Source organism: Octopus sinensis, linkage group LG9, assembly GCF_006345805.1.
Source record: "Octopus sinensis linkage group LG9, ASM634580v1, whole genome shotgun sequence".
NCBI lineage: Eukaryota > Metazoa > Mollusca > Cephalopoda > Octopoda > Octopodidae > Octopus > Octopus sinensis.
Window position 1 is genome coordinate 97593388 of NC_043005.1, and position 12009 is coordinate 97605396.

General features: G+C 36.3%; 1 protein-coding gene across 1 annotated transcript in view; it reads right to left on the minus strand.

Annotated features, from left to right (window-relative positions):
• Positions 1-12009, minus strand: part of LOC115215740 (DDB1- and CUL4-associated factor 15) — a 119868-nt gene that overhangs the window by 28539 nt on the left and 79320 nt on the right. Inside the window, exon 4 of the mRNA XM_029785034.2 lies at positions 8224-8327. Coding sequence (XP_029640894.1) covers positions 8224-8327 — 104 coding nt within the window. The remainder of the gene's footprint in view (positions 1-8223; positions 8328-12009) is intronic.

Below are 12009 nucleotides of genomic sequence, written 5' to 3' on the forward strand. Positions count from 1 at the left end.
TATAATCTCCATTTTCCCCGCCAAAAATTAAAGGTCAAAATCCCTAGTGCATACTATATATGAGATTAAAAATGAAAATTATTTTCTAAGCAATGTCCGAGTCTCTATTTGCTGTCCGGCAATGTTTATTCAGATGCATTTTCTGATGTTGGGCGCGAAAATACCTTAAGCTAAGCCTGAAAGGAATGAAGTCATAAAAGAATCATCCATAACTTACAGTAAGCAACATTTATTAAACGTTATTACTGTTATTTCTTTATTTTCTGCAAACAAAATGCACAAAAAAGCTACACGTTTGCATTATGTTATATGTACAATAATAATAAAGGACGTTACCGTATACATTTTTACAAACCAAGGGCGTTATATAGACTTCCTTGACTCAAGTCAGAGAAGGGGTGCATATTATATACAAGGCTTAGGTTTTTCAGAGGTACAGCCCCCTAAAAATCCCCTGCGTATTATACTCAAGGGCAGACTATACTCGAGGATTTACAGTGTATATACTTCAGATTGTAGGTTAAATTATGATACAATCAAAGTACATAAAGGGAATTACACCAGAGAAATTAACTGCAATTCTTTATAAAATAGAAATGAAAGCTAAGGCTTTTGTAAAAAGACAAATATGTTGTAACAAACATTTTCTAAAACCAGCATCAATCATTCACATACAGTCAAATGGTTTCAACTTAGAATTCAAAGAATTTCATGAACAGTTTCTCAGGTATTTCATTCTTATTCTATTTCACACACTAATTTGTCTAAGTTCATTTATGCTAGAGTGGTTTTTTTTTGCAAAATTGAATATTTTACTTATTTACTTGTTTCAGTCATTTGACTGCTGCTATGCTGGAGCACGGCTTTTAGTTGAGCAAATTGAACCCAGGACTTATTCTTTGTAAGCCTAGTACTTATTCTATCAGTCACTTTTGCTGAAGCGCGAAGTTACAGGGACGTAAACACACCAGCATCGGTTGTCAAGCAATGTTGGGGGGGACAAACACAGACACATATATACGATGGGCTTCTTTCAGTTTCCATCCACCAAATCCACTCACTAGGTTTTGGTCGGCCCGAGGCTATAGTAGAAGACACTTGCCCAAGGTGCCACGCAGTGGGTCTGAACCCGGAACCATGTGTTTGGTAAGCAAGCTACTTACCACACAGCCACTCCTGCGCCTACATTGAATATTTTCATATAAGAAATTGCACTAAAAGCTTACAGGCAAATATTCTAATTTACATAAAACTACACCCTGCCACCACCTAACAGAATATGAAAAAGTGGATATATAATAATAAAAAAAAAAGAGAGAGCCTATACATTCAATTTGAAGTAAACATTATTATTTAGAGATGGGGAGGTGTTGCCTTACTGTGCTAAAACCGTTAGGGACGGGCCAAGTTATATTTTTGTACATGGTTTCTAAACATAAAAGTAAAAATGTAGGAAACTATATTGATTGATGAGTCAAATAATTGATGCAGACGACCAACACCCACACTGAATTTCAGCTGTTGGTTAGTGATAGAATCCATTAGAGACAGTATATGTAGCATCACCCATTTCATTTTCCATTGCATTTCAAGAAGGCCATTACCCATTCATTATATGTGAGGGTTAACTCATCAAATAGATAAGCTGAATAAGGTTACTGCAGTTAATACGGAAGAAGAAGAAATACAGTTAAACGTATTCTCAAATTGAATAGTGGTGGGCATGGGGAGTGTAGAATACGACCAGCAAATAACAATGTTGGATGTTGTGTACGATGGGAGCTTCACAGCAAATTGAAAGAATAACTGCAGAATAACTGGACAAGGATTTGGGAAGTAAGCATTCGTATAAACATAGTCTATTAGTGTTAAAGATTAAAAAAGAAATTAGTCATTTCAGGGAGGGAGAACAGCACTTCAGAATCAAGTGTGTTACGGAACCTGAGAGTCAATAGCTATTATTTATTTTCCACTGGCATGGCTGTCTAGTTAACTTATGTGGTTTTCGTTTCAGTCTCACTGTATGGCACCCTAGGCAACTGTCTTCAACTATAATCTCAGATCAACAAACACCTTGTGAATGAATTTGGTAGACATAATGTATGGGAAGCTAGTTGTGTGTGTGATTATAAATATTTACATTCCCACTGTGTGAAAGTATTGAGCTACAAATGATGATGATTGTTGATGTTGCCTGTCAACAAAATCATCCTCCGCTTCTGTGTTTCCAAAGCTGGGGGGGGGGACCCCCCCCAACAACCTTCATTTGGAAAACAGGTAAGGGTTAGCAGCAGAAAGGGCATCAGGTAGTAAAACAATATGCTGCAATAAGTAATATGTATTTGTTTAACCAATGTGAATATGAATTAACAATAACAGCCCTATCCCACAAAATCCCTAAGATAAATGAAAAAATAGAATGCATGAAGAACCAGGCTACATCATTGTGTTTTGCAACATAAAAAATATAAATTCCCAGAGCATCCACTGCAGTTGGTGAATTCCCCAAATTTACAGGTAACAAATGCAGTCAAAATTGCTCAGTTGCAATTTGTTTCACTCTTATTAAGTCATGCCAGTCAGTAATGTATATAAAAACACTAGATATATCTGTTAACAAATGTTTCCATTGAAGAAACAAGTCTTCTTCCTATTGGTGTGATGACAAGCATTAGATACAGCACTGAGATTCTTAGCTGTTATTTCCTAAAGCAAGCACACAGCTGAACTCTACTTTCTGGCATTGATTTTATATGGGTTATGCTTGTGCTTAGGTATTGTTGTATATCATAATGTTTTGCTATTGTGCCGTATGTTTATTATGATGCATAATCATATTTCTTTCACATATTTTTATTATGTATCATCACTGACATATATTTATGTAGGTGTTTTTATGATTTTGTATTATTTTATTATATGTTATAGAGAATTGAGAACATTGAAGATTGTCAGATCTTTGAGTTGATGCTGTCCAATGAAGCTATTGTTTACAAATGCAGGTTTTTTTTTAAACCATGAAATTGTTTGTGTTTTTCCCAAACCACCAAAACACATAAGAATGCTATACTGACAAATAAAATCTGATACAGTTATTACGTTGCTGGGCTTATTGGCCACAGGCTACAAGATATGATAGTCTGCTTGTTCCAGTGTGTATATTCGAAAATATCAATCTTTCCAAAATCAGTAAGAGAGATGTATATATTTAAAATTAGCACCTATCCACAAAAAGAAACTTCTTTCATCAATTCATTTGCAGCAATTCCATTTTACTGATCAATAAAATGAACCAAAAAAGCAAAAAACAACCACCCAATCCCCAGCACCTACACTCTGTCATATATACACACTGATATTGCACATCCAGTGAAGCATACTAGCTTCATTTCTTTCAAGCCTTTGCATGTCCTCTGCTTGTTCACACACAAGCATCATACAATCTGCCTGTCACTCTGAAGGAGGGGACCTTTGGTACTAACAAAGGTAGAAGCTCGCTGAACTTTGCCCTGAGGGTCGGTTATGTCATATATATGTGTGCAGCTCTACAAGAACCTACTCTGCCACTCCCCAAATAGTATACCCTCAATCCACAGCATAAAATACTCCCCACCTTGGGTTTTGTAGTCTTCTGAGTTGCATGGTGACCTCAGTAGTGCTGTGGTACAAAAAAAAAGCATCTACTACATACTGTAAAGTGATTGGCATTAGGAAGGACATCCAGGAATAGAAACTATGCCAAAGCAGGCACTAGAGCATGATGCAGTCAACCCGTCCAACCCATGCCCGCAAGGAGCATGGATGTTAAATGATGATGATGATTAGAGAACTAAATGAAATAAATGTGATTTAAAGGGGGAAATGACAAAGTTTAAAATGCACAGGAGAGGTATGGGTGACTGCAAAAATGTCTATGTATTAGCATAAAAAATTCAAAACAAAACAGTTTAAAAGCACCGAAAAATAATTGATATAATTACAATCAGAATAAACATTTTGTCTTTAAGTTGAAAAAAAACAAACAAACAAAACTCCTGATAAAGACAATTTAACATGAACATATATGTAATGATAATAGTAGGCTCAATCAAAGTTTATTATTTACTATATTTCTTCCTTGTCCCTAACACCTGCTCCTGCATTCAAGTCAAAATAACTTCTACATCATTAACATTTTCCATAGATTATTTCCCCTCGAGATTGTATTAGTATGGTCACACATTACATCTTCTCCATCTATTTGATTTCTAGCTAGTTTTCAATGATAAATCAGAGCCTGATATTTGTTCCATTTTCATTCTATCAATTTCTCCTGTGATAAATCAAATACAAAACGAAATGTTATATTTTGACAAAACTTATTGTATACAAGCTGTTCTTTAGAAATTCAATTTTCTAAATGGAAATCTACCAATTCGTAATCTATCTTAACATATCATTAAACGTTTTTCTTTTTTTTACTAAAAATTAAGGTATGTTAACTCTATAATGACTTCTATTCCACTTAATATAGCAATCTGGAATGTATCTGTACACTTTTGACAAAATTTTGCAACAGAAATAATTAATTCTACTATAGGGCCCAAGGCCTGAAATTTTGGAGAAGGGTGCTAGTTGATTACAATCAGCCACAAAGCTTAACTGGTAGTTATTTTATCGAGACAGAAAGGATGAAATGCAAAGTTGGCCTGAGTGGAATTTGAACTCAGAATGTAAAGTTGGAAGAAATGCCACTAAGTATTTTGTCCAATTCATTGAAGATTTTGCCAGCTCATTACCTTTTTGTAACAGAAATAATGCTGGCAGAAACGAGGGACGTTCAATAAGTAATGCCCCTGACCCACTTGCAGTTGTTTGATCTAGCTGAAATTTTGCATGTGCAATTATTTATATCTCTATAGATTAAGTGGCAAATTACAGCTCTGAACTAATTGTAGTTTCTGATTTACAGGTGTTTGAACAGAGTCAAGTGTGAAATGGAGCCTGTTGAGTGTCGAGCAGTGATCTGGTTTTTGTATTTGAAAGGACGCACACCACAGGAGACTTTTGATGAAATGAAAGTAACTTATGGTGATAATGCCCCATCATATGACCTTGTAAAACACTGGCATCGTGAATTCAAACATGGTTGGAACTCTGTGGAAACAGCTCCCAGATCTGGTCGCCCCCTCCCCCCACTTCTGCCATTGATGAGGCATCTGTCCGTCAAGTTGAGGCTGCCATTTTGGAAGATCGACGCATAACTATTCGCCAAATAGCCCATGAGGTCAAGATTAGTACCGGGTCTGTGGAAACTATCATTCATGACCATTTGCATATGCAAAATGTGTCTGCCAGATGGATTCCCAGGTTGCTCACACCTTTCCAGAAGCAAGAACGCGTCGAGTGCTTGAGGATGAATTTGGAGATGTGCCAAGAAGATGAGTCAAAATCTTCAAAAGACTGATTACACAGGATCAAACGATGGGAGAAATGCATAACTCTGGGTGTTTCCTATGTAGAAAAAGACTAATAACTGTGCCAAGCTTCGTTGCTCTACTACTATGGGAAGTGGGTCAGGGGTATTACTTATTGAACGCCCCTCGTATGATACACATCAACTGAAAGATAGCCGATATATTATGCATATATCAATCTAGAAACAAGATAAACAGAACACCTTATTTTATCTTCATTGTGACTTTAGCATCTGTTTTTCAATGCTGGTACATATTGAGTGATGGCAATAACATCACTCTTCTTCAGCCTATCTTTTATCTCTCTCTGAGGTGAAAAATACTTAGATCTGATTTGACCACTTCTCCTCACCTTGCGTCTTACTTATTTTTTTATTTCCATTAGATACCTTCCAAAGTAGGCATTATCTATATATATGCCCAAGAGTAGTGAACCGGCAAAATTGTTCAGATGTAGGACAAAATGCCCAACAATATTTATTTTAGTTTTCAATGTTCTGGACTGAAATTCTGCCAAGTTCAACTTTGCCTTTCATCCTGCCAAGGTTAAAAATATAAGGCACCCATCAAATACTGGAGCTGGGTAAATCAGCTAACCCTCTTCTCCAGATTTCAGTCATTAGGCTTAATTTGGAAATAATCATCTACATAATAAGCACAGGCATGGCTGAGTGGTAAGAAGCTTGCTTCCCAACTACATATTTTCAGGTTCAGTCCTACTGCATGACACCTTGGGTAAGTGTCTTTTACTATAATCTTGAGCTGACCAAAGTCTTCTGAGTGGATTTGGTAGAAGGAAATGGAAAAAAGCCTATTGTATGTATACATACATAGTTAAAATTTACAGAAAAAAAAGACAAAGACAAGCCTAAGAACAACAAGCAGGTGTATTAGTTTAATGCTCAGGAAGAATGGAAAAGTGGAAAACAAGAAAAGAAAAAAATCACTATTTCAAAAGTGAGCTACATTATTTTTCTTTTTTAAATGAATAAATTCTCTCTCTGATATCATCTTAAGATAAGGGTGGTGGGGGCTGCCCATAAAATACAGGTACAGTGATTTTTGAGGAATACTATAAGACTTTTGCAACAAAAGTTTAGGAAACTTTAAACCAGGGGATAAAACTATCAACATATACATGAATAAATTAATTTAACATACTAAGTATCATTGTATAAACATTTTACCATAAATATTTGAGAGAGAGAGAGAGAGAGAGAGAGAGAGAGAGAGAGAGAGAGAGAGAGAGAGAGAGAGAGAGAGAGAGAGAGAGACACACACACACTTAGAAGATAAGAATTTTTTTAGCATTAATATAGGTTTAAATTCTGTACACAAATAGGTGAAGTAAATTTGTGAAAACAACATTGAAAAACATCAGCATGAAAATAAACGAAGAATAATTAATAGTATAGACTAAAATTAAAACTCCAGGGAAATCCATGTAAACAGTGAAATGTCATAAAAAAGAATTTTGAGCCAAAATATCTAAATCAATAAATTCTTTTATTGTTTTGTAGTAGCAGCCCACAGTAGATGCAAGAGATTAGACAATTCTAGACAGAGTCTTTCTCAATACTGTTTCATGTTCACACACAGTCTCCTACATACATACTTTCTCAGGTGCTTTATTTATTTTAATCCTGTTAATACTACTCTTGGTTTTACGCTACAAAACTACTTGTTTAAAATGTTCATATTTAAATTTATATAATCTATCATAATTTTTATGTGAGAATCTTTTCATTACCAGCTTAATACTAAACAAATTATACTAAATATTTCCAAGTGCTTGATTACTTTAAAAATCTGAAAAGCTTGTGTGATATATTTTGTTAGATGTAAAGTCACAAAAAGATTAAATTGTTCACATGTGATTCCTTGGTTTAAAACAGCCAATCACAGCTGGAACGATATCCTCACTGTATCCTGCTCATATCTTTCACACATTTCAAAAGTTAATAATTAGTACTTTTCCAGCTTTTACTACTTGTTTTCTCTTATGAGTACAAGATATATCAATAATCAGCATTGGCTTTTGTTGATTACTCTTTTTTTTATTGTTGTTATTGTCATTTTGACCCCCACCCCCCCAAAAAAAACATAAAAATGTAAAAATACTGGAGTTGATCTAATAAATTGTTTTCTCACAAAATGTTGTATTATGCCAATGATAGAAACCATTATTATCATCATCATTTTAAGGCGGCGAGCTGGCAGAATCGTTAGCACGCCGGGTGAAATGTGTAGCCGTATTTCATCTGCCGTTACATTCCGAGTTCAAATTCCGCTGAGGTCGACTTGGCTTTCATCCTTTCTGGGTCGATAAATTAAATACCAGTTACGCACTGGGGTCGATATAATCGACTTAATCCCTTTGTCTGTCCTTTCTGTGTTTAGCCCCTTGTGGGTAGTAAAGAAATAGGTATTGTGTCTGTATTTATGTATGTTCTGAGTTCAAATTCTGTCGAGGTCGATTTTTCTTTTTATCCTTTTGGGGTTCGATAAATTAAGTGAAACACTGGAGTTGATGTAATCGACTAGTCCCCCCCCACCAAACATCAGGCCTTGTGCCTATAGTAAAGATTATTATTAGTATTAGTAGCAGCAGCAGTGTTGTTTTATAAGAAATTTTCCAATGTAATAGTGAATGGAGAGTAGCTAGAGCATAATGTTCATAGGTATTTTCCAGTCCAACTGTTTTAAAAGTATCAACATGACCATAGAAAGACTGCCAGTATTAAAAGAAAAAGATCAAATAACTCACCTATGTCCATACACCAATATTTTGGATCTATCAGCAGGCCATTCACAGATAGCGATGAAAATATCTGGTTCAATTCCATTTTCAAAAAGACGTACTTCTGAAACCTAACAAGAGATAAAACAAACAAAGACTCAATCAATATCTAAATACGTAGTTATAGAGCCATTAGCTGAAGACAGCAAAAGACAAGGTACAATACCGTTCCTGTTTCAAATGGTTGGAGAGAATGTGGAAAAGTACATGGCAGAAACAAACAACAAATTTAATCTATGACAATATTGAGCTAAAGTGAATCTCGTAAGAGTTTAGCTTTCAGAAATGACACAAACATTAAGCAGAAATAGCAAAAATATTATAGAGCTGACTGACTGATTAGTTTGTCAAAAGCTGTAGAAACAAAAGACATTGGAAGTAATGTGTGTGTGTGTGTGTGTACAGAGATAATGCATGGTGCATAAAAGATGAAATGGAATTGCAAAGAGACTTGTAAAAGTGATAGAAAAGTACAGTGAAATTGCCATGGGCAGTGGAGAAGACAATGTTTCAAGCAGTCCATCATCATCGTCATCTAACGTCTGCTTTCCATGCTAGCATGGGTTGGACGATTTCGACAGAGGTCTGGCGAACCAGATGGCAGCACCAGGCCCCAATCTTGATCTGGCAGTTTCTACAGCTGGATGCCCTTCCTAACGCCAACCACTCCAAGAGTGTAGTGGGTGCTTTTTACGTGCCACCGGCATGGGGGCCAGTCAGGCGGTACTGGCAATGACCTCGCTCGAATCTTTTTACACATGCCACCGGCACAGGTGCCAGTAAGGTGACAAGGGTAAAATGGCTGTAAGGAAAGAGTCAAAACAACAGTTTTACACATTCTCTATCTGAGCAACTAGCAACAACTGAGACAAAGATATGAGCTTGCGTATGTAGACAGGAAAGTAGTAATGAGAGAGAGAGAGAGAGAGAGAGAGAGATGAAAAGAGGAGGGGAAGCAGGTAAGGTGGAGGGAAAAATTAAGGTGAGAGGAAGCTGAAGGTTAAAAATGGAATTACTGAAATAAGATGAGAGTAAAGGAACAGAAAGTGTTTATTTAAGCTTGTTAGTGGCACGGTTTTGAGTTTGAATATGAAATGTTTTCCCATTTCCTCGAGTATGTGGATCCATGATATGCAGAGATGCTGCACACTGATAAATGGATAATGGAACAGTTCATTGTGTTGAAGTGGGAGGCCATAGTCGGCTTGGCATACATTGTAGTGTGCTTCAGATATGTTTGCAGTTGAAGCAATATATGAGGGTGGAAATTGTTGTGACTTAGGTCCGGTGATGATGGTTGTGCTGTTAGTATAAGGATAGGTATTGCAAACATAGACAAGCACATTTAAAAGTATCTGGTTGTGTATGGCTGGGTACTTTGGAGCTTCTAGCTAGGAAGTTGTTGAAGTTGAAGGCAAAGAGAGATGGTGCAGGAACAAAGTAGATTTTTTTTTTTTGGGGGGGGGGGGTAGGATTTGAAAGTTGCAGATGATTGTGTGTTTTACTGAAATGGTAGATGAATGAAATCTGGTGTCTAGGTAGGTATGAAAGCTGTGAAATAGTTGATGGACTGCGCCTCACAGAGTGCAGGAGGCACAATTGATCAAGGGTACCTTTGATTTACATTGTTTTTCCCTTTTTCTTTTTCAAATTTGAATTAATGCTGCTGAGATGGCAAAACAAGAGGAATTGAGAGAATGCTATGGCAGATTTAGTGCGCTTGGGGTGAGAGGAACAGCAGAATCAGCATGTCTGTGATGGATAGGTCAATATTGTGAATGGTGCAGAAAGAGATGGAAAAGTTGATTAAACTAGCAAAGGTGTCAGATATGATGGAGATAAATTCCAGGGTGAGGTGAAAGGAGTTAATGGAAGAATGAACCCTGTTGAGCTGTTGTCTGATGAGGGTGGCAGCACTGACAAAGCTGTCAATATAATAACTATACAACTCTGGGATAATCTTGGGAAGTGAGTAAAAATTTGCACTTCAATGTGGCCTAATTAGATCTATCTTGGTTTCTATAGCAACCCTGCTATCTTGTTTGTAAAAATTCTCCAGAGAAAGAAAAGCAATTAAGGGTTGGGATGAGTTCAGTTAAGCAGAAGAGTTATTCAGTGCTGGATACAGATGGGGGGGGGGGGGCATAAGTCTAGTAAGTGCTTAACCCTTTTGATATCAACCTCACTGAAACCACCTTTGGCTCTGTAGTACAAATGTCTTGTTTTCACAAGTTTTGAATTAAAATCTTCCACCAAACCTTAGTCACAATTTATGTTCCTAACACTAGCTTAATGATAACCAAGTTATTTTACTAAATTCTTAGTTATATTTAAACAGAAATATGGTAATAAAAGGGTTAAGGACTGATAGGACATTGCTGTACATGACTGTGTGGAGTAGTTTAATGTCCTTGGGGAAAAGGTGCATCAACTGTGCAGGTAGAAAAGAAAAGCTGAAAAGTTCTGGGCATGGTAGATGTTTTCAATGTGTGTAGTTAAGGTGGCAACGAGGAGTGATAATATATTGCCAAAAATATGCAGAGGTATAAGTAGAGGAGGATATTTTGTTTGAGTAATTCTGGGAGTTGTATTTCTCTGGTACCTACATCAGAAACAAAAGTACAACTTTTCCTGACTAGACAGTATGGGATGTTACATTTTGTATGTGCTGGATGGTATCATTTAAAATTCAGGTACTGATGTATATCTGTCATCCTCATCATTTGATGTCCAAGTTCCATTCTGACATAGGTTGGACAGATCATTAAGTAATCATTAAGAGGGTAAAAGAGAAGTTTACTGAAAAGTTCCAACACATTCTGGATGGACTATAATATCTGTATTACATTAAAAGTCAGTCTGAATCTTGCTTGTAATGTTACCCAGCCAATCTGGTGCATAATGGGAAAAGATTATGTTGAGTTGGAGATGTCACAATTTGAGTCAATTCTTATTTGGAGCTAATACCTCTTAATGCCAACCATTCAACAGTGTACTGGGTGCATTTTATTATGGCACCCCTAACTATAGAGGACGCCTCGTTCCTTGAAAGACTGAAAATATTCTCACTACTTTACAATGTCTTCAAAAAGGTGAATAGAAGAGTGTGACAACAGAAGGAGAACTAGGGTAAGATGAGATAAGAGAGAGTTTGGTGGTAGAAATATAGTGTTAAGAGCAGAAGGGTAGTAGAAGAGGCTGTGATGGAAGACAAAGAGTGATGGCAAGTACATTTTGAGTGCTAAGGGGATTGAGTAAAAACATGAACAGTATCATAAGGGAGAGTGATGGAGTAATGGAAACAGAGTGATATATGTCAATAAGGAGAGAAAAAGATGGATAGCAAATAAGACAGGAATAGACATCAATAAAGGAAAGCTAATGACAGTGTATTGAATACAGATATCCAGTGCTATGATTAGGAGAGATTAGATGAGAGTGTCAAAGGAGAGGGTATTGGATGAAAAAGATCCAAATATAGATATATTATACACACTAACCCCTATCAATATAGACACTACTGTCTATTTTCTGTTATTTCAATTCACTCTAACTTGCTATCATAGATTAAACTTGACATCCAAGTGTCTTTGTGTGCATGAGACAAGATATATAAACATCCTTGTCCTAGATGAACTATTGAATTAGATAGGGTATTCTGATGAGTTTAGCAAACAGGATTTATATAAAATATGTCTACACAAGAAATATAAGCACTTAATTAGTAGGAGTGCTTCTCTAAATCCCTTACTT